Genomic DNA, 23,784 nt, shown 5'->3' with positions numbered 1-23,784 from the left:
TGCCATCTGAAATCCTTTGGACTCTTGCATCACTTTAATTAAGCTTATAAAAAGGTTAGGTGACTAATTCAATGAAACCTCCACCACCCCATCATAATTATTCTCTTGAGAACCATATTCGTTAACAAATAAGCGGAATGAGGTTTGTGTTGTGCCAATATACCATCTTTTCTATATCATGTTTGAAAATTTGTTGACACGAAAAAATAGTCCGGTATTTAGTTATTATCGATATGTAATGATCATTTAGAAGTAATAAAAGTGGACTTGACAACCTTATATGCAACCATCAAAATTAGCAAAGAAAAGGGAAAATAATGGAGAATATACTATCCAGGGCATATCTGGTCATCTATGGAGGAAACCAATTGAATGGATTGAAGATCGGTCGATAATATATGTAGTTGATGACTAGGATGAAAGTGTTAGCACATGCCAACTAGTAACAAATGATGGCAGGTTATTTTACCAAAGTTTGTCAATAGTGTGTCAACTAAGAAGTAAATAATCGATGTAGAGGATTGCATCTAAGGCTCAAGCACATGTAAATCCATTAAGGAGGTCGTAGAGAATAGTTAGGTAAAAATGAAGATTGAGGTTGCTATTTTGAAAGGAATTGACAATGTGGGAAATGAACAACTTTTTGGAGATAAGGCTGCAATTTTAAAGGAAGTTGACAACATGAGAATATGAGACTATTATTTTCGGAAGCAGCGAATTTCAGTTCAATCACGAAAAAAGGTGCTCCCAGATAGTTATGATAGAAGGTCTATAAATGCCAAGTTCTTTCTCATCAATTGGAAGGGGCCTCGACAATCAAAATGTAATATTTTATTATCTTTACTTTCTTCAACTTAATTTTTCCTTAGTTATAGGTTTTCGATTTGTATCGTGGATTAAATTCTAACGCATATCTTTATCCCAAGACTTCGTCATCAATTCAACTCCAATGTACATTCCTATCATGGGTGTCACACCGTCGATTAAATTATTGTTCTTGTCACTTTTCATTCATCAATTACCAAATCACTTCATAGAATAGACATATTCTGACTTTGCAATTTCCTCTGGGCCCAAAGAATTAAAAGCTTTCCGGGCGTCTTTGCAAAGAGGAGAGAGCTTTTGCGGATTAGGAGAGTCTCACAGAAGTATTATTTGCGCTTTTTGTTGTTGCAACTCGGTGCAGCTTTGATGGAGGCTAACAACACGGCCGCCCGGAGGGTGAAGGGTGATAACTCTATAAAAGTAAAGTTATTTTACCTATTTTAGACAACAAATAATGCAATATTTATGAGGAAATATTTGAACTTCCTTCTGATTATTCAATTTTTTTTTTTTGGTTTATACAAAATAATAAGATATGAAGAAAATAAGGAAAAGAATGGCAAAAATCAAGAACTCAAATTAGAAAGCAGTGAAAGATAGATACCAAATAAAAAATCATCTGATTTACTCCTTGATTTTATGTGCAATTGCTTGGAGATAAAGGATCTTGGATATATCATATAAATAGGAGAACATTGGGAGCCTAAGGGGCAGCTAGGTTTTTTTAGATCATTTTTATTCTCATTGTTTCAAGAGTTTTCAAGTATTTTGAAAGAAGATAAAAGTGGTAATATAATTCTTGTTATTTGATTCAAGATACTAGGTTTGATTTATATTTATATTTTTATTCTACTATGTTCTAATTTTCTTTTGTTAAGATTACGATGTAGTTTCACCATGATAATGTGAATTTCATGATTTTTATGTTTTGCAAGTGATTCCATTCATGCGAGTTATATATTATTGTGCTTAATGCTTTTGAGTGATTGACCACCACTTGAATGATCTGATGTGTATGTTTGAAACTAAGAAGTGAAAATATATAACCATAAATTCTACGTTATTTGTGTAGCCTTCGATGCTAAAGTGATCCAAAAGACTTATTGTAAACTAGGAATATTCATAAATTTTAATATATTTATGTTTATTTGCTATACCTAGAGATACGATAGTAAATAGATTAGGAAATTCCGCTATCACATGTTTAATTTGTTCTTGTACGCGCAACAATCTAAAATTCATATCTAGTGGTTATGGTGAAATCATATGCTTTAACATATTTATTTGATTGATTTACAGCATTTAGTCTCCATATTTTTTTTAAAAATTTATTCTCAATTAAATTTTGATTTGTTAGATAAATTTTAGAATTAATCTATGTTAATATTTAATTAGTAGATTTTTTTTCAATTTATTCTCAATTACATTTTGATCCATTAGATAAATTTTAGAATTAATCTATGTTAGTATTTAATTAGTTTATTAATCATTAATCTCCGTGGGACGATACTTTTTCTCATCATTATATTACTTGTTCGGCACGTTTATAATTTTACGAACAAAGGGGTAGGGGGAAATCAGTTTTCAAGAATTTTTTTGTCCCTTTCCAGATTAAGAAATTCAATTTTCTAACTTTAAGTGTGCATAGTTTCTTTGATCATAAATGATTTTTCATCAACTAATCGTTTTCAGCAAACCAAATGCATAGGAGTTTAGAAAAATAATTTGGAAATAATTCATATATTCAAATAAACTTACCCATTATTTCAAGCGATACAAATGATTATTTTTAGGAGAGTGTTTTCCGAATCTTTTTTTTGTTGTTGAAACAAACTGAGCATAAAATTTTATAGGCTCTTAGATCACTTTAATTAAGTTTAAATAAACTTACGCGACAAATTAAATGAGACCTCCCCACCCTTAATAATTGACTTGAAAACCAAAGTGGAATGGAATGTACCAAGTGTCGATTGATTAATAATAGTGAAAATTTATCATTTTCTATACATTGTCTTACTTGTATTAAATTTGAAAATGAAATCACTTTTGCGTCAAATATGTCAATCGGTATCTTGAGGGTACTCATAAATTAGACTTAAAATGAAATAAAGAAAAAAAAATCAAAGGACCTGATATAGTTGATAAGTACGAAAAAAAGTCAGAATTTTTGTATTAATACTAATTTAGTCCTAAATCTTTCTATATTGATATCAATTCAATCCATTTGAGAATTGTTAATGTAGATGTTGGCCGTTCTATGTGATATGATAGACATTGACATTTTTTATTATTTTTATTATTATTTTTTTCTTTTCTTCCTCTTCTTTTCTTTTTTCCATTATGGCTAGCGAGGGTCACAAATCTTGTTGTGGCCTCGCCTCCGATGATCTCATCGTTTCTTCTTCTTCTTCTTCTTCTTCTTCACGCGACATGGAGAGCAGCCTCTCCATTCTTCAATATTGATGGGCTGCGGCGTGAACACAATGGCCTTGAGCTCAATGCCTTTCAACAACAGGCTGAGATACTGGCATGCTTTGGGATCAAGTGCGTGAATGACCGCCGATGATGTCGCTTACTTGTTGGAAATACTAGGCCTCCTTCCATTTGTCCATTTGTTAAGGCGCACGTGTGAGTGAGTTGTGTTAGAAAAATCTTATATTGGAAAATTGATGTGGTGTAAATTAGTTAATATATCATGGTTGGTCATAATTCATTGGCTTAAGGTTTTGAGTGAACATAAGTCAAACTTGATCTATTGACAGTTTCAGACTTAAACTTCCTCTTAATAATCTCCTCAAAGGACAACGGCGGGGTGGTGCAACCCTCCCAACACGATTTTCATCAGCTTCCGCCCGTCTAACTACGCCCTCCCCCAAGGACAACGGCCGGGTGGTGCAACCCTCCCTGCCCGCACATCGACCTCGCCATTGCCCATGTTCCTCAAGATCTTCGAGTACCGCGCCGGCATCGTCCCTGTCTCTTATTGCCGGTGAGATTCCATTCCGACACTTCCTCTGTTTCACGGTTTAATCTGGTAATGAGATGGGGGTCTGGCTTTCGTCATATGCTGATACATGCGAAGTCACAAAGGTCAACGCATGCAATTCGTGCAATGGACTTACGACCAGCATGCGTCAGAACACGCTATAGAACTCCGGCGGGATCTGCAATAATTGAACTTGTGATGACTAAATTGGAAACTCTGTCCGCGACATTCCATGCCCGCGATCCTTGAAAGAGAAAGAGGGATGCTAAAAGCGGCATAAGATCTGTACCTTCGTTTGAAGAATGTTACAGGACTGAGAGTTTTTACTGTACATAAGGTTGAAGTTGGCGTTGAAGCTTTTATTGTCTCTCACGAGTGGCGACATGATTGATGCCAGTTTCTTGGTACGAGGCTGCCAGTTTCAGTCAGTTGAAAGGTGTACGAGGTTTGGTGGACGTCGCTACTTTCGTCTTCCCATGGCCTCCTACCCCCAAAACGACGGCGCTCCTCCGTCCCCTCCCCGATAGCTTCCGCTTCGTGAAGCCCTAGGGATCGCCACTCCCCCTCGATGACTTCCCCTCCTCTGCCGACGCCCACCCGGCCAGGGCGATCCTCACCAATGGTAGGGTCCGGTCACCGCCTACATGCTCTGGCAGCTCCCGTGGTCCGCCTCGTCTTCACTGCTTGCGTGGGCCTCGACCACCTCGACCTGGCCGAATGCTGGAGGCACGGGATCGCAGTTGCCGGCGCAGGGGGTGCATACTCGGAGGACGTGGCGGATTTGGCTGTCGGGCTGCTGATCCATGTGCTGAAGAAGGTCTCGGCGGGTGACTGGCACATGAGGCGTGGGTTGTGGAGTAGCGAGGGAGAATTCGCACTTTGGTTCGAAGGTATTAGAGCTCGCTCAACCTCTTCACCTGTCTGTGACGATTCTTGTCATTCATGGTTCATGGCTGTTTAGATGAGTGTTTAGCGATCAAGAGAGGAGAATTAAGTGAAAGCGAGCTTTAATGAAAAGTGCAAGAGCCAGCAATTTAGTATCCGACAATTTGACAGCTGAGTTTCGCCATTGATAATGATTTACGTGCTCTCTCTTACATTATGTTCAAGCTTTGGCATCTAGACCACGGAGAGATTGACGATTATATTTTCTAGCTAAACATGATCATTCGACGACAGTGCGATTCGCTCTGTATGGATCAACTTCTGGAGAAAGAATAGGTGAATTGGACGGATGTTTATACCTGGTGAACGAGCTCCTAAGTCGAGAACTTTTAACTCTTTGGGCTGGCCAACCGTGATTTTTTTGGTTTTTGGTCGAAGGCCAATCGTGATTGTTTGACGATAAACAGCCACGATCGGTCTACCTTCTAGTTATTCTGTACCTCAGACGTCTTGTAGGGGGAAACACTAGTAATCTAAGGTACAAAGATTGTGTCTAGTATACCCGTCAAAGTGGTCATTAACCTATTTCTTTATTCATGTAGGGTTAAATGAGTAATGGATTACTTATATCAAGTGACCCAAACCTCATTTGTCTAGGTTTACAAGGTTTGGTGGGCATCACTACCGTTGACTTCCCATGGCCTCCCACCCTGAAAACGACGGCCCTCCTCCGCCCCTCGGCCGCCGTGCCCCGCCGTGCGTGCTCCTCCTCTGCCACCCCATCGAGTTCTCCCTCCTCGACCGTCCCCTCCCCGACAACTTCCGCTTCCTCAAGCCCTGGGAATCGCCGCTCCCCCTCGACGACTTCCTCTCCTCCGCCGACGCCCGCCCCGCCGAGGCGATCCTCACCAATGGCAGGGCTCCGGTCACCGCCGACATGCTCCGGCGGCTCCCGGGGGTCCGCCTCGTCTTCACCTCCAGCGCGGGCGTCAACCACATCGACCTGGCGGAGTGCCGGCGGCGCGGGATCGCGGTCGCCGGCGCGGGGGACGCGTACTCGGAGGATGTGGCGGATTTGGCGGTCGGGCTGTTGATCGATGTGCTGAGGAAGGTCTCGGCGAGTGACCGGCACGTGAGGCGCGGGTTGTGGAGTAGCGAGGGAGAAGTCGCACTCAGTTCAAAGGTATTAGTCGTCCCTCAATCTGCTTGCCCGTCTCCGACAATTTGACAACTGAGTTTCGCCATTGATGATCATGTGCTCTTTGTTACATTATGATAATGCTTCGGCATCTAGACCGTGGAGAGATTGATGATGGGTAAGATCTTCTAGTTAAGATAGATTATTCGACCCCGGGATTTATCTTCGATCGGGACTCCAGTCCGATATGTTGGTCGACACAGTTATATGGTCTTGAGCATCCAGACCGTGCAATTACTGATTCCTGTTTTATCAAATGCTGTAGCGGGTCACTCCATATGTCCTTACTTTCCATAATACAGAGAGAATTCATTCCATTTTATACGACATGATCTTTATTGTTTCAGTTATATGCATGAAGTGAAAATGATATCTTCTCTACCTGTGGTGGTAATTTCACTTGCAGCTGGGTGGCAAGAGAGTCGGAATTGTTGGATTGGGAAAGATCGGCTTGAAAGTCGCCAAAAGGCTTGAGGCCTTCGGCTGCGCCGTTTCGTATAACTCAAGGAAGACGAAGCCATGCGTTCCGTACCCCTTCTATTCCGACGTTGGTGAGCTTGCCGCCAACTGCGATGCCCTCGTTATCTGCTGCGGCCTGAATGAGCAAACCCACCACATGATCACTAGGGAAGTACTACTAGCACTTGGGAAGGAAGGTGTGATTGTTAACGTCGGGCGTGGATCGATCGTCGACGAAAAGGAGATGGTGCAGCTTCTGGTCCAGGCAGAGCTCAGAGGCGCCGGCTTGGATGTGTTTGAGAATGAGCCCGACATTCCTGAAGAGCTCCTCGCTCTCGATAACGTCGTATTATCGCCACACTCGGCTGTTTTCACCCCGGAATCCTTCTCGGATATATGCGATCTCGCCATCGGGAACTTGGAAGCTTTCTTTTCAAATAAGCCCTTGCTTTCTCCTGCGTTATATCAGTGAAATGACAACTCACCCGGTCTATATCGGCCCTGTTACCACCGCTAAACTAGATTCAGTTGGCTTTTCCCTGAAGCAGTCTTTCTACATACTTTGGTCACAATATGTGTGCCTTGATGGCATTTGTTTTGCATCACTACAAGCATGTTTGGTGTGGCTAACCAAACTCTCTGTGGCCACGGGATGGTAATAGTACGATCATCTCGAAAAGGAGCCAACCGACTGTCTATTATATTCTTCCCTGTGATGGTTTCATCCTGTTGGATTTGTTGTTTATCCTTTCTGGAATTGGCGAAAGCCAACTGATTGAATGATAATCTGTCCGCTGCTACGAAGAAGCCGAGGAAGGAAATAGATGGTAGAATGATGATACTGGGTAGGGCTTGTTTGAACTGTCAAGTTTGTCATTGGGTGCAGGACTCCGGAATGGGGACTTGTTGATCGCTGAACACTTCTCCATGAAATTGAGAATAGATGATCAGATCCTGTGTTGTGTATGTAGCTCTAGTTCTCTAATGTTGATGTCCTGGAACTTCTGTGGTATTACGTTTTCTTTGGTGGCAATGCTCTGAAAAGTTTGCACTTCGGGGGAAAATCAACTGTGACATCCCCGTTTTTGGTCTTCTTCTTCTCTCTCTCCTCTTTCTCCTCTCCCTCACGTTTCCCCCCTTCTGCCAAGTCCCATCCACCCCCCTTTTTCTCTCTCTTTCTTTTCTCTCCTCCCTATCCCCTGCAGCCGCTCCCCTTTTGTCTTTTCTTCTCTCTCTCTTTCTTCTTTTCATCTTTCCCCCCTCCCCCCAGCTGAACCTTCTTCTTCTTCTTCTCCTATTCCATCTTTTCCGTGCTTTGTTTCTTCCTGGCCTTCACTACCCCATCATCTTCACCCCATCTCCACCACCACCCCACCAATCACCATCACCATCTCATGCCACCTCCGTCCGCCGCTTGGAGCCGTGCCGTTCGCCGTCCTCACCACCAAACCACCATCTTTGGTCGCACCACCGTCACCGCCTCTTGCCGCCTCTTGCCGCCGCTTGCTTGGCCATCCGTGCCACCATTGCTTTGAGCCGCCACCACCACCACTGCCCAAGCCGAGCCTCCCTTGACTGTGAGCTTGAGGAGTCACTGCCGTCTTCACTGAACTGCCGCCATTTGCACCGCCGTTCAAGTCACGAGCGTCACGTTCTCAACACGTCGCGCCGCCATCGCCGCAAGCTCGCCGTCGCTGAAAATCTGTGAGTTATTTCACCGTCGCCACCATTTTTTCTTTCTGTTTTCTTTTCTTTGTTTCTCATCTTCTTCTATTTTGCTAGTCGTCAGCCATTGTCAAGTGAATCTCGAGCTCATCCATCTCAAGCTCGCGCTTGTTAATCTGGCGAGCTCGCCATTTTGGGGAGCGATGAGCCTTGTGCTCATCAGCGAGCTGCTCGCCGGTGGCCAGTCGCAAGCCATCGTTACGGGCGGCAATCAGTCAAGAAAGAAGGAGATGGAAAAAAAAAAAAAAAAAAAAGTAAAATAAATTTTAAAAAAAAAAAAAATTAATAATAGATTTTAAAAATTAAAATTAAAATAAATTTTAAAAAAATATGAAAAATCCATTTTTAAAAATAAAATATATGAAAAGGGTATATGAAGGAAAAATTTTCTTCTTGAATAACGAAAAATATTTTCCACTTCATTTTCAAGTTTCATCGAATATTGAAAAATAATTATATTTTCTTGAAAAATAATTTCTGAAAAATATTTTCAAAAACACCACACTTTCCGCAAAACAAACAAAGCCTTATAGAGTTTGTAGACATATTTTTAAGTACTTATTGGGTTTGCTTCTTGATAGAAAGAATGATTTATGTATTGAACCGATACTTGGTACAATATATATTTCTAAAGCATCAAATCGGATTACTGAAAACACAGTATGATATCATATGCAAGATCACTTCTAATAGGTGCCTAATTTGAGGACAAACCTTATGGAAGCAAATGAACGTAATAAATTGGCCCAAAGAGGGTGGAGAGTGATCATCGAGAACAAGAAAGTTGAAGAATGAGCAGTTTTTGACAAACTTGTAGGATGATAAATGATGGAAGGAGTTGAATTACTCATTGAGTAGGGGATAGTATTTTTAAATTATATACGTGAAATTAGGGGGAAATTTTTTTTTTTAAAATGCCATCATTTAACCGAAAAAGATATAACAACAATGTTTGGCATTACACCACCCACTTGGGTAGCGCTGCTGGCAGTGAGTTTCTCCCCCTAACACAAGGGGAGGAGTTCGATTCCCGGGCGTCACACGGTGATTTACTCGGTGGCATGTGTATGGTGGCTAGTATGTGTTGCCCCAGGATTTACTCCCATTACCCAGGCTTTTCGGACATTTGTTGTGGCACGTGTGTGGTGGTTTCGTATTCTCCGTTTACCCCGTTGCCCCGAGAATGTTTTTAGGCTGTGACATGTCGTGTTGTACGATGCGTGGGTTTCTTAATCAGGAAAAAAAAAAAAAAACAATGTTTGGCTTTACAATTCTAATATTAAAGTTCCTATTCACACCTCGAAAAGAGATATCAAGAGCTCCGTACGAGAATGGCGCCAAATTCCCCTTTTATCAACTTCCCCAATTCGACCGTACACTCCTCTCAAGTCCCAATCACTCTTGAGTCTTGGCTTCCAATGGCCTCTCGCGCCGCGCCACCGCCCCTCCCCCGCCGTCCGCCGCCGCGCGTCCTCCTCCTCCGGCACCCCCACCACTTCTCCCTCCTGGACCGCCCCCTCCCCGACGGCTTCCGCTTCCTCAAGCCGTGGGAATCGCCGCTCCCCCTCGACGGCTTCCTCTCCTCCGCCGACGCCCGCTCCGCCGAGGCGATCCTCACCTCCGCCAGGGCTCCCGTCAACGCCGACTTGCTCCGGCGGCTCCCCGAGGTCCGCCTCGTCATCAGCACCAGCGCGGGCCACAACCACATCGACCTGGCCGAGTGCCGGCGGCGGGGGATCGCGGTCGCCGGGGCGGGGGACACGAAGTCGGAGGAAGTGGCGGACTTGGCGGTCGGGCTGCTGATCGACGTGCTGCGGAAGGTCTCGGCGAGCGACCGGTACGTGAGGCGCGGATTGTGGAGTAGCGAGGGAGAATTTGCCCTCGGATCGAAGGTTTTGGTGCTTGCTCAATCTATTTATCTGTCTCTGTCGATTTTCGTCGTTAATTTTTCTTTTGGATTACTGATTTAGTGATCATGAGAGGATGATTAAGTACAAGTGGAGTTTAATTGAATGTGCAAGAGTCAGCAATTTAGGAATCGACAAGTTTGAGAATTGAGTTTCGCCATTGATGGTTATGTGCTCTCTGTTGCGTAATGTTAAAAGCTTGGGACTCTAGACTGTAGATAGATTGATGATTTCTTTTAGGTTAACGCGATCATTTGACAATGGTCCAATGTGCTTTGTATCAATCGTCTTATGGAGAAAGAATAGGTGGATTGGACTAGCGTAGTTTTCGCTTGTTTCTTGATGTAGAAGTGTTTTATAGATTATTCAGCTAAAAATTGGTCTGATCAGGCGGAGGATGTCTATCCTGAGCGAATGTGCCGCTGAGTTGAGACCTTTAGCTCTTTGCGCTGGCCAATCGTGATTGTTTAATGAGAAAAACTATGATCGGTATGAAGGGTTGACCTTCTAGTTATTATGGACCACAGACGTCTCAGAGGGGGTAACACCAGTAATTTAAGGTATAAAGACCATGTCTAGATGCATAAAATGCTTTTTGTCGCAAGAGCATGAAAACCTTTCCATTAATAGATTATCATTGGAAAGATTGGATTTGGTTATTTTTCTTAGTTCGACTCTTAACACATTCCACAGTGTTTGCATGTCTGATTATAACAGTAGATATGGTAAGTTCGGTCTGATTATGTTGTTCAACAGAGTAATATTGTCTTGAGGGTTCCCTGGCTTGGCTTGTGCAATAGCTGATTTCGTTATCAAATGTTGTGATATGGGTCACTCCATGTTTACAGCCATGGTGTAAGGTGTATTATAGCGAGGCATTTGAAATTATGAATGTTGTGTCTTCTCTTGCAAATTTGCATGCTGATGGATACGGGCATGAAGAACACTTGGACAATTGATTTAGGGTCAGTAGCAGATGCCATTACACCATAAGGCCTTTTTAACTGGTTGACTTTACTCGTGCTCATGTGATTTTCTGTCACTATATATGAAGTGTAAATAATATCTTCTCTACTTGTGGTGGTAATTTCACTTGCAGCTGGGAGGCAAGAGAGTTGGAATTGTCGGATTGGGAAGGATTGGCTTGGAAGTTGCTAAGAGGCTTGAGGCCTTTGGATGCGCCGTTTCATATAACTCAAGGAAGAAGAAGCCATATGTTTCGTACCCCTTCTATTCCAATGTCCATGAGCTCACCACTAACTGCAATGTCCTTGTAATCTGTTGTGGCCTGAATGAGCAAACTCATCACATGATCAATAGGGAAGTACTATTAGCTTTGGGGAAGGAAGGCGTGATTGTTAACATTGGGCGTGGACCAATTATTGATGAAAAGGAAATGGTGCAACTTCTAGTCCAGGGAGAGCTTGGAGGCGCCGGCTTAGACGTGTTTGAGAAGGAGCCTTATGTTCCTGAGGAGCTCCTTGGTCTTGATAATGTTGTACTGTCCCCGCATGCAGCTGTTCTTACCCCAGAAACCGTATCAAATTTATGTGATCTCATCGTCGGGAACTTGGAAGCTTTCTTTTCAAATAAGCCCTTGCTTTCCCCCTTGTTGGATGAGTGAACCAACTGCTCCGCCGGTCTATATTGGGCTTCTGTTACCACTACTGAAGTCGATTCAGTCAGCTTTACCCAAAGCAGTCTTTCTACACATTGGTCTCAATACACGTGCCTTGATAGCATCCGTTTTGCATCACTACGAGCCGTGCTTGGTGCAGCTAACCCACTATCTGTGGCCACTTGACTGTTGATTATATTCCTCCCTGTGATGGTTTCGTCTCATCTGTTGTATTTGTTAATCCTTTCCACAATAGGCAAAAGCCAACTGATTGTACGATAGTCTGTCAGGTGCTACGAAGAAGCCGAGGACGGAAAGAGATAATGAGTGATGATACTGGTAGGCCTTGTTTCGCCTGTCACATTTGTCATTGGGTGTGAGACTCTAGAATGGGCTCATGTCGATTGATTACTGAAGACTTCTCCATGAAAATGTAGACGGTATCATAAGATCCTGTGTCGTGTTTCGTAGCTCTGGGTCTGATCTTGATGTTTTGGAACTTCTTTATCATTAAGTTTTCTTTTGAGGGTTAGCAGATTGGCACAAAAGTGGTGCCTGCTTTTCTTGTAGTTGCAATGCTCGGTGCAGCTTTGATGGAGTCTCATTGTATAGAAAGGATGGTCGCAGCTCGTGAGCGTCTTGGGCGCGAAAGACGGTCTGCGTCGCACCGAGGATGGATCCAAATTGTCCTGACTCTCTCTTTTCCACCTCGATGATGTTCTCAGCATGAGTGCCTCTTGGTTTTGTAATTTCATGCTTGCTTGTGGTTGCACAGTGTCCAATATCCTTTGGACTCTTGTATCACTTTAATTGAGCTTATAAAAGGGTTAGGTGACTAAGGGTGTTTTTGTTTGTGTTTCTTTTTTCTGTTTATGAACACAAATCTTATTTTTTGTTTTCGGGATAAAAAAAAGAACATAAACGCGTTTGTTTGCGTTTTTGTTCCAAATCTATTTTTTGTTGTTAGGGAATAAATTTGGAACAGAAACAAGAAAAAAATTGTTTCTAAAATTTGTTTCTAGAACACTTTGGAGAAACAAATTTTCTCTCTTTATTTCTTTTCTTCTCTTTCTTTCTTTTTCTTTTCTTCTTTTTTTTTTTAGCCGAGTCGTCGGCCTTGGCCATGACCGGCGACCGGCCGTCGAGGGCGGCGACGCCATTGAGGGTGGCGACCTCTTTGGAGCGTCGTCGGCCCCGACGAGGCTAAGTGTCGCCGGCCCCCAGGCGAGGCTCGGCCTTGCCTTGGTGGGCGAGTTTGGGCTCATCTAGATCCGGCGAGGGTGACCTCGCCTAGCCATCGGCGAGGCCGAGCTCGCCCCCTCACCGGGCCACCGCCGAGCAGAGGCATTGGCCAAAAAAGGAAGAAAAAAAGAAAAAAAAAAAGGAAAGAAAATAAGAAAAATACAATAAAAATATTTAAAAATTAAAATAACACAAATTTACCAAAGCGTGTTTTTGTTATTTTTCTATTCCAAGAACAAGTTTACCAAACGATTTCTTTCAATTTTTTTTTTTTTTTTTTTTTTTGGTGAACGGTAATTGTATTAAACTAAGCCAATATGTACAAGCAACGACACCAGCTTACACTCAAAACGAACAAGGCATAATGAGTGGATGGGTGCCGAAACAAAGGAAAAGCCAACAAGGCAAAAGCTAAAGGCACAAATAGCATAAGGACGGCCACCTCCTAAAGAATGACCAAAACAAAAGAAGGCAACTAACAGCCAAATAATGGCAACCCAAGCCCAAAACCCAACACAAAAATGATAGAGCCCAATGCGGCAACTAAGAACAATGCAGGATGCAGCTAGAGGGAGAGAATAATCCCATATAGCAAACACTCCGCAATAGGACTCCTGAGGAGCCACCGAGGATGAATGAAAGATGCAAGGGTCAATCCCCTAGTTATGTTGAAGTCTTCTGTTTCTTGGATTGTCCTCCACATTTGTAAAAGTCAATGCCTTATCCTTGACCACCTTAATGAGTTGATTCTTCAAGGCCAGGACCGTGAATGTAAGGTTCCTAAAAAGGATCTCATTCTTATATGTCCAAATGAGATGGCACAGCGTTCCAAAGGAAAATTAGGCAATGGAGTGATAGAAGCCCTTACCGGATAAAAATTTCAAAGCCCAGTGAAGGTTATCGGCCCAACTGCTATTACGCCAAGGAAGGTTGCATCGAGCCGCCCAAAGAAATGCACAACTAGCTGTAATGCTACAATCAAAAAACAGATGATCAATCGAATTCAGCGTCAATTTGCAAAAAACACAAACCGCGTCCCCAATCATGCCATAAGATAAAAGAAGGGCCAGTGGGGAGCCGATTCTTGGTGATAAGCCATAAATTGAACTGATATCTATTAAAAAATTGTTCTCCGGAGCAAAATAGTTTTTTCTATTTCTGTTCCTTGGAATAATTTTTGAACAGAAACGTTACCAAACACACCCTAATTCAATGAAATCTCCACCACCCCATCATAATTATTCGCTTGAGAACTAGATTCGTTAACAAATAAGTGGAATGAGGTTCGTGTCGTGCCGATTGATATAATCAATATACTATCTTTCTTATTTCATGTTTGAAAATGTGTTGACACAAAAAAGTGTCCAATTTTTAGTAATTATTGATATGCAATGATCATTTAGAAGTAACAAAAATGGACTCAACAACCTCATATGCAACTATCAAAATTAGCAAAGAAAAATGAAAAGAGTGGAGAATATACCATCCAAGCATGTTTAGTCATCCGTTGTGGAAACCAATTGAATGGATTGAAAATTGGTCGATAATATATGTAGTTGATGACTTGGATGAAAGTGTTAGCACATGTCAACTAGTAACAAATGATGGCAGATTATTTTATCAAAGTTTGTCAATAGTGTGTTAACTGAGGAGCAGATGATCGATTTAGAGGATTGAATTAAGGCTTAGGCATGTGTAAATCCATTAAGGAGATCGTGAAGAATAGTTAGATGAAAATGAAGATTGAAGTTGCTATTTTGAAAGGAATTGACAATGTGGGAAATGAACAACTTTTTAGAGATAAGACTGCTATTTTAAAGGGAGTTGACAACGTGGGAATATAATAAGACTATTATTTTCACTACAATTCAACCATAAAGAAATTGCTCCTAGATAGTTATGATAAAAAGTTTATAAATGCCAAGTTCTTTCTCATCAATTAGAAGGGGGCATCGACAATCAAAATGTAATCTTTTATTATCTTTACTTTCTTGGACTTTATTTTTCCTTAGTTATAGGTTTTCGATTTGCGTCATGGATTAAATTCTAATGTATATCTTTATCCCCCGATGCTTTGTTGTCAATTCAATTATGATGTACATTTCTATAATGGGTGTCACGCCGTCAATTAAATTCCGGCATTACATCTTGGCATGTTCTCGAGCTTTGTCGTCAATTAAATTCCGACAAAGTTCATGCACGTGTATTACTATGGAAATGGTTATATTTTCAAGCCTTGTTGTTGATTGAATTTCGGCATAGTTTGTATGTACAATTTGGTTCGAAATTCGAAATAAAGGTTTGCAGTTATTTCTTGTCCACCTCGATATTTCTTATCCATAATTGCCACAGAACCCATCTTCTCTCATCAAAAGCCGAAGAACGACTTTCGGAAAAAATGTTTCGTTGTAGATTAAATTCCAGCAAAACAAATGTCACGCCTGATGGGACCATTGTGGTTGATTTGAGGAGATACGATGATGAGAACAAGGAATCAACTTGATCTTGATGATGGTGGTGGTGACAATTCACAACCCAGTGGTAATGACAAGACAAGACACTTTGAGTCGTTGACTGCATTCCTAGTGGCAAAGCAAGAACGAGGTGGAGATGTCAATATCCCAAGACAGCACACTGATGAGCAAAGAAGACAACTAGAGCGAACTCCTATAATGTTGGCCGCCATGTGATGGTTGTTTGTGGACCACAAGAATGAATTGACAAACCACGTGATAAAATATTCCGTTGACGTGATAAGCCAATTGTTGTCAATACCTTCAATGAAATTATGAACGAGCCAAGAACATCAAGTCATTCAATTCAAGTGCAGGCGAATCCTAATAATCCTGCATCTTCTAGACCTATGAGGCCGGTGATATCAATCATGGAAATTTGCCAATGACAAGAGGGCATGTGATGACTCTTGCATTTTCTAATTCAAAGGTATCAAATTATTAATGAATCATTCAATTCTTTTAAAAGAGAGCATATGCTGACACCAAAATTGTTTGATCTTTAGTATTATTGATATGCAACGATCGTTCAGAAGTAACAAAAGTGGACTCGATAAACTCATAAAAAACTATCAAAATTAGTGAAGAAAAGGGAAAATAATGGAGAATATACTATCTGGATATGTTTGGTCATCTATGGAGGAAACCAATTGATTGGATTCAAGATTGGTCAATATTATATGCAATTGATGATTTCGATGAAAGTGTTAGCACATGTCAACTAGTGGCAAATGATGGCAAATTATTTTACCAAAGTTGTCGATAATGTGTTAACTAAGGAGCAGATGATCGATTCAAAGGATTGCATCTAAGGCTCATGTAAATCCATTAAGGAGATCATTGAGAATAGTTAGGTGAAAATGGAGATTGAAGTTGCTATTTCGAAGGGAATTGACAATATCGAAAATGAACAACTCCTTGGAAATAGGGTTGTTATTTTGAAGGGAGTTGACAAGGTGAGAATATGAGACTATTATTTTCGGAAGTGTCGAGCTACAATTCAATCATGAAAAAACTGCTCCTAGACGGTTATGATAGAAGGTCTATAAATGCCAAGTTCTCATCAATTGAAAGGGCCATATCGACAATCAAAATGTAATATTTTATTATGTTTACTTTCATGTACTTTATTTTTCCTTAGTTATAGCTTTCTACTTTGTGTTGTGGATTAAATTTCAATGCATATCTTTATCCCAATGCTTCATTGTCAATTCAATTATGATGTATATCTCGATCGTGAATATCACACCGTCGATAATATTTCAACATTACGTCTTTGCACGTTCTTGATTAAATTTCGATATAGTTTGTGCATGTGTACTGTGATGGAAGTGGTTGGTTGATTGAATTTCGGCATGGTTTGCATTTGCACATTCTCGAGTTTTAACATCGATTAAATTTCAACACAATCCATGCATTTGTATTGTTGTGGAAGTGGTTGTATTTTCAAGCCTTGTTGTTGATTGAATTCTGACACGATTTGTATGTATAATTTAATTCGAAGTTTCAAATAAATGTTTGCAATTTTTTTTTTTTTTGCACTTGGATATTTCCTGTTCGAAATTGCCACGGAACCCGTCTCCTCTTATCAAAAGTCGAAAAACAACTTTCGGAAAAAATGTTTTGTCATATATTAAATTCTAGTAAAACCAAATGAAATTACTCTTTCCTCAAATATGATTAATCAATATCGTGAAAGTACTCATTAATCACACTTTTAACGAAAATGCTCATCATTGTATTTCATCTTATTTTTCTGCTTTTATTTACTTATTTATTTATTTACGGCTTCTTCTCAATTTCCTTTTTCACATTTTATATATTTTTACCATGCGCATCTTAAACGGCATAGATGAGAAGCCTAGCGAAGCTAAATTGCATAATTTCTTCGTACGGTTTATCTATAAAGTTGGTTGCGCAACGAAGAAGCCTGACCGACCTCATCTCACCTGTCCTTTTTTGTTAATCTTGACATCCCCACATCGAATGTTATTGTACAAAACATGTTTGGACCAATCAACGGACAACCTCGAGATGCCCCCAAGTGCCAAAGTTCCAAGTGGCATTTTCAATTTCCTATAATAGAAAAAAAGAGCACAAATATTTCTCTTTGCCTAATCCGGTTGCATTCAACTCTTATCGAGAGCTTAACATGGCACGTGTTATTTAGAGGTCGAATTGTGCTCATTCAAGTCGATCAATGCACCAATAGTCACAAAAGCAGTGTTATCAAGCTTAGTTTTAAAATCGACGGTACTTGAATAATGACATGAGAATGTGGTTTGAAATCTAAAGAAATTTATGGAAAGAAGATATTTTGACTCAGTAGGAGTATACGGGAAAAACATGAGTTCGACACATTTTTACTAATCTCTATTGAAAAAATTGCCAAGACGAATTTATACATTTTCATCGATTTTTAATTGAAAATTGAATTTCAGTGGCCACCATTTTAATATGGAAATGAGAGGTGGAGATTCGAATTATTACATTTTCAGGAAGTTTGGGTGGTGACGATTTAATTTCAGGAGTGGGTTTAAACTCTCATGCCCTATAAAAATGTAGGACAAAAATATGAAAATGAGAGTTAGAATAAAAATAGAGTAGGATTAAAAAAAAAATCATATGAATAATAGGCACAAATATGATGGTGGGCCACCTCATGGATGACGTCATAGGCACAAGATTCCTCAACGTCTCTGTCGCCTTTTTCCCAAGCAACGGCAGCAAAATTCCTCTCTCTCTCTCTCTACCGCTCAGTCCGACTCCCCCATGGCCGCCGATCCGGAGAGCTCCGGCGGCCCTCCGCCCCTCCGCCGCCGCGCCGCGCCGTGCGTCCTCCTCCTCCGGCACCCCCCGCACTTCACCCTCATCGACCGCCCCCTCCCCGACGGCTTCCGCTTCCTCAAGCCGTGGGAGTCGCCGCTCCCCTTCGACGACTTCCTCGCCTCCGACGACGTCCGCTCCGCCGAGGCGATCCTCACCTCCCAGGGCGTCCCGGTCACCGCCGACATGCTCCGGCGGCTCCCGGCGGTCCGCCTCGTCCTCACCACCAGCGCGGGCCTCAACCACATCGACCTCGCCGAGTGCCGGCGGCGCGGGGTCGCGGTCGCCGGCGCCGGGGAGGTGTACTCGGAGGAGGTTGCGGATCTGGCGATCGGGCTGCTGATCGACGTGCTGAGAAAGGTGTCGGCGGGCGACCGGTACGTGAGGCGGGGATCGTGGAGTGGCGAGGGCGAATTCGCACTCGGTTCGAAGGTATGAATGCTCGCTCGATCTCTCTACCTGTCTGTGACGAATTTTGTCGATGATAGTTGTATAGATGAGCGTTCAGCAATCAAGAGAGGAGAATCGAGTGAACGCGAGCTTTAATGGAACGTGCAAGAGCCGGCATTTCAGTAATCGGCAATTTGACAACTGATTTTTTCTAGCTAAGCACAATCATTTGACAACATTGCGATGCGCTCTTTGTCGATCGGATTCTGGAGAAAGAATAGGTGAACAGGACGAGCATAGTTGTCACTTGTTTCTTGGGGTAGAAGAAGTGTTTTGCAGATTGTTTCTGCTATTAGTTGGCTGATCAGGTGGAGAATGTTTACACCGAGCCATCGAGCCGGTCCCTTATCGAGACTTTTCGCTCTTTGAGCTGGCTGAGCATGATCGTTTGACAAGAAAAAGCTATGATCTGTACAAGGGGTCTATCTTCTTGTTATAATGGACCTCAGACATCCTGTAGGGGGCTAAAATTAGTAATTTAAGGTATATAGACTGTGTCTAGATGCATAGAAAGATTTTTCGTCATGAGGGCCATAAAGACCTGTCTATTAATAGACGATCTTGGGAAAGATTGGATTTTGTTATTTTCCCCTGTTCAACTCTAACGCATTCAACTTCCTAAAGTTTTCAAATTTTTTACTGACAGTCAATATGATAGGTAAAATCTTCATTTAAGATAGATGAAGTGACCACAAGAATTATCTTTGATGGGATATGTTGTTCGATAGAGTTATTTGTCTTGAGCATCCCCTGGGTTGGCTTGGTAAATTCAATGGTGCAATTACTGATTTTGTTATCAAATGTTGTAACATAGGTCACTTCATGTTTTACAGCCATGGCATGCGGTATTCTATAGCAAGGCAATTGAAAATATGAATATTTTGTCTTCCTCTTGAAAATGTCAATGCTAATGGATTTGACTGGGAAGCACACTTGGACAATCCATTTAGGGTCAGTAACAGATGCGGCATAACATAAGTTCCTATGAACTAGTTGGCTCAACTCATGTTTGTGTGATTCTCTGTTATTCGTGAGGTGTAGTTGTAGAATAGTATGTCCTCATTTATTTCAATAGTTCAGGGAGAGAATTCCTTCTGTTTTATAGGACTTGATCTTATTTTCTCCAGTTATACATGAAGTGTAAATTATATCTTCTCTGCCTGTGGTGGCTATTCCACTCGCAGCTAGGAGGCAAGAGAGCTGGAGTCGTTGGATTGGGAAGGATTGGCCTAGAAGTTGCTAAAAGGCTTGAGGCCTTTGGATGCACCGTTTCATATAACTCAAGGAAGAAGAAGCCATACGTTTTGTACCCCTTCTACTCTGATGTCCGCGAGCTTGCCACTAATTGTGATGTCCTCGTAATCTGTTGTGGCCTGAACGAGCAAACCCACCACATGATCAATAGGGAAGTGCTATTAGCTTTGGGGAAGGAAGGTGTGATTGTTAACATTGGGCGTGGATCAATTATCGATGAAAAGGAAATGGTGCAACTTCTAGTCCAGGGAGAACTTGGAGGCGCTGGCTTAGATGTGTTTGAGAATGAGCCCAAAGTTCCTGAAGAGCTCCTTGCTCTTGATAATGTCGTATTGTCCCCACATACAGCTGTTTTTACCACGGAATCCTTATCGGAATTATGCAATCTTGTCGTCGGGAACTTGGAAGCTTTCTTTTCAGATAAGCCCTTGCTTTCCCCTGTGTTAGACGAGTGAACCAACAGCTGTACTGGTATATTTTGGCTCTTTTACCACTAATTAAACTAGATTCAGCTGGCTTTACCTGAAGCAGTCTTTCTACATCTGGTGAGTAACCAGCCATCTGTAGCCATGAGATGATAATAGTACGATAATCTCAAAAAGGAGCCGACTTGATTATTGATTATATCTTCCTTTTGATATTTCCGTCCTATTGTCCCTTGCCAGAATTGGCGAAAACCAACTCATCGTACGACAGTGTGTTGGTGCTATGAAGAAGCTGAGGAAGGAATGAAATGACGAATTATGAGACTTGGTAGGCCTTGTGAAATGTGGCATTTGTTGTTGGGTGCAAGACTTCAGAAATGGACATGCCGATTACCGATGAAAATGAAGATAGGGCATTACATCCTGTGTTGTGTATTTTAGCTTTAAGCTCTACTGTTGTGTTCCGGAACTTCATATTAAGTTTTGATAGTTCTCTTTTTGCTGGCAATGACTTGGATAGAGTGGTATTTAGGTGCTACTTGGTTCATGCTTTAAACCTTTATCTATCTGCTTCAACACCATCTGCATCCCATACCACGTAATTTCCATTCTGTGCATCACTAGCAGAGCCTTCACGCAACATTTGCTGAACTGCGATGGAGTGTAAGTAAAGATCTTCTCTATAAGTAAAGATCCTCTTTTCGTCATTCTCACTCGATCTCTCTCAGTCCGACCAACCAAACTAGTCACAAGCTGCTGTACAAATCACCAGTTCTCAATGCAAACTATCAAGCCTGATTAAAGAGTGAACTGGAAATAGCCTCCCAATCTGCAATTTGACTTAATGAACACTCTCTGTAGAAATCATACCATTGATGTTGGCGAATTAAGCAAATCAGACTTCGAAGTAATTGTCTGTTATACCACTCTGATTGGTGATACGTGATCTCCCAATTCGAAAGATCGTTACTGGATTGAGACACCAAGTAGGAGAACCAAAAATGGGGTTTGATAGCTGTCCATGGTCCATGAATTGGGCCATACGATGCTGCACTAACTTGTTCAAAACACAGGAAAGAAGCCCTTTACAATAGAAATTCTAATCAATACCAGATTTCTAGAAGGGACCAAGATCAACCCGAACGAAAAATAAAACACACAAAGACGTTTTTCGAGGAACATTGTAGTCGTAAACTTTGTCTTTTCCACTGTCTCCTTCTCCCCCTTGATTCCATGTTTATCCACAGATGCCCATTAGAAAAAAGAAAGTAAATTTTCAAAGGGTTCTACACAAGCCGTCTTGGAAACCCTAGATAGCGATTAGAGTGACTGAAAACGAATGTTTAGTTAATTAACCCCAAGAGAAAAAGAAAGCAAAAGAAAGAACAAAGCTGATGGCGATGGCATTGTGAAACGTGGGAAGTTTACGTTTCTGTAGTCCTTTGTTTGTTGTTTCTATTGTGTTCTTTACTTGTATGTACCTGCATGCATGAGCTGCATTTTAGTGACTTGATTAATCACGTAATTACGGATGATTGATACGACAAATCAGGACTTGAATCTGTAGTTAATCTCTCACCAGACGACAAACTTGGCCGAAAGCGGTTTCATGTCAACCTCGATTCATCCACAGCACCATGTTTTGCTGTTCGACACCGTGTTAGAATTTGATTAGCTAGCTACTTAGACTCGGATGAAACAGTGGAAAATTCGGTTCGACCGATAAAAAAAAAATGGTTATAAGACTCCAGCCCGTAGCTATCATTAATAATTGAAAAAAAAATAAGTGGGGTAATTCATTTTTAGAATATTAATAACGATAAAGTTCATTTGCTGTGCTACAGCTTTTTCCTTCGATACCAAAATTCTCATAAGTTCTATATAAATGATGCAGATTATGATTTTGGGGATTACGTTAGCCAAAGAGATTTTCAGTTAACTTTATTTGAACTTAAAGAAATGAAACGAACTTGTGAATATCAAGTAGTATATATATTATATTCGAGTGTTTCAATTTGTTGAGTCGAAAAGTAATATAAATAGGATACTTTGTAGCTTATTTCAAATACAGATTCACTACAATTTCTGATTTTGACTATGAGGAATATTCATGTTCCTTCAAAGTTACAATAAGATTATCATTAATTTGAACATGCGATATGTATAAAAAGATAAAATAAAAATATTAAACATTATAACTCATTTTAGAACACTTCATTTTTTAATTCGAATTACTACTACGAAAAGCAATTAAATCTCACTTAATTTAACATTAAGAACTTGCACAATATGTCGGTAAGGACAAAGTTCACGAGCTTTAGTTTATTATGCAATAACCCTTTTCATTTTATTCAACAATTCAACATGTCTGATGCATTAATTTAACTAAGTAACCACTAAAGATGGAAGCATTTAGTATATACGTAAATTCAGCTTCTGGTTTGTAAATGTCAAAATAAAAGACAGAACTTGAGCTAAAATTATCCGTGGAAAATGCTTCTTTTTTTTGGAATATTACAGATAATGTACAAATCAAAACATCACCAGTGGTGGATACTGTGATGGAGCGCCTTTCAAGTTTCAAGACCCACACGTATTCGCGTGACCATCCTGTCTATTCAATTTTCAACATTCTTTTGCACATTTGCTGTTGCAAGAATTGCGTGAGCTTTTATCTACCAGAGAAAGTGACATCAACGTGAAAAAAGAAAGATAAAGCAATCCCCTTAAGTTTATCGTCCCGCATTTCCCGTCCCATTGAGCCACGGGCACGTTGTGTCTCGAAGCGACCGTTGCCCTTGTTGGGAGAACGGAATTTAGTGCGTCTTAGATTATTCAGTCTGATGAGATGTGTTTGCTCTCGTTGAGACACAGAAATTATTATATATTTCCATTTTCACTTATACACTCAAGAGTAACTTTGGAAGATTTATGTGTCAGAAAAGAAATACATAGAATAGAAAATTTTCTAACTACTAAAAATAGATTCCAAAACCTCCAAATCTGATAGCCCTATATTTGATTGATACACCCCTTCAAGTGGAAGAGTTGAGATGACGAATCTTCAACTTATCTTGTAAAAATGCAAAACATACTTTAGGAAGAGTTTTGGCAAGAACATCAACTAATCGGTCAGTTGCAGAGATAAACTACAAATTAAGCTGTCATTGGGCGGCACGATCACGAACAAAGTGGAAGTCAATTTCAACATGTTTGGTACGCGCATGGAAAACCGGATTTGCAAACAGATAAGTGGCACCAATATTATCACACCAAAAGAAGGGAGAACCTTGAAAGAGTAATTCGAGCCAAATGAGTTCAGCTGTAGCATCAATAAGGGCTTTACACACTCGGATTCTATGAAAGAACGCGCTATGGTTTGTTGTTTTCTAGAGCTCCAAGAGATCAAGTTAGGATCAAGGAAAATAGTGTACCCTCAAGTTGACTTCCTATCGCTAGAGTTGCTAGCCA

At 41.0% G+C, this 23,784-nt stretch overlaps 3 protein-coding genes across 3 annotated transcripts; all 3 read left to right on the top strand.

Annotated features, from left to right (window-relative positions):
* Positions 1-5,358: 5,358 nt before the first annotated feature.
* LOC120293152 (glyoxylate/hydroxypyruvate reductase HPR3-like) lies at positions 5,359-7,424 on the top strand. The gene is made up of 2 exons (XM_039311976.1): positions 5,359-5,879; positions 6,301-7,424. Exons 1-2 carry the CDS (start codon positions 5,394-5,396, stop codon positions 6,823-6,825), a joined length of 1,011 nt encoding a protein of 336 aa, XP_039167910.1. The 5' UTR covers positions 5,359-5,393; the 3' UTR covers positions 6,826-7,424.
* A 1,968-nt stretch (positions 7,425-9,392) lies between these two features.
* LOC104444301 (glyoxylate/hydroxypyruvate reductase HPR3) lies at positions 9,393-12,201 on the top strand. The gene is made up of 2 exons (XM_010057958.3): positions 9,393-9,970; positions 11,085-12,201. The coding sequence occupies exons 1-2, from the start codon at positions 9,410-9,412 to the stop codon at positions 11,607-11,609; spliced, it is 1,086 nt and encodes a 361-aa protein (XP_010056260.2). The 5' UTR covers positions 9,393-9,409; the 3' UTR covers positions 11,610-12,201.
* Positions 12,202-18,086: 5,885 nt separating this feature from the next.
* LOC104444300 (glyoxylate/hydroxypyruvate reductase HPR3) lies at positions 18,087-20,891 on the top strand. The gene is made up of 2 exons (XM_010057956.3): positions 18,087-18,616; positions 19,819-20,891. Exons 1-2 carry the CDS (start codon positions 18,131-18,133, stop codon positions 20,341-20,343), a joined length of 1,011 nt encoding a protein of 336 aa, XP_010056258.2. The 5' UTR covers positions 18,087-18,130; the 3' UTR covers positions 20,344-20,891.
* Positions 20,892-23,784: the final 2,893 nt, after the last annotated feature.

This window comes from Eucalyptus grandis, chromosome 5 (genome assembly GCF_016545825.1).
Source record: "Eucalyptus grandis isolate ANBG69807.140 chromosome 5, ASM1654582v1, whole genome shotgun sequence".
Taxonomy (NCBI): domain Eukaryota; kingdom Viridiplantae; phylum Streptophyta; class Magnoliopsida; order Myrtales; family Myrtaceae; genus Eucalyptus; species Eucalyptus grandis.
This window is presented reverse-complemented; position numbering and strand designations above follow the sequence as displayed.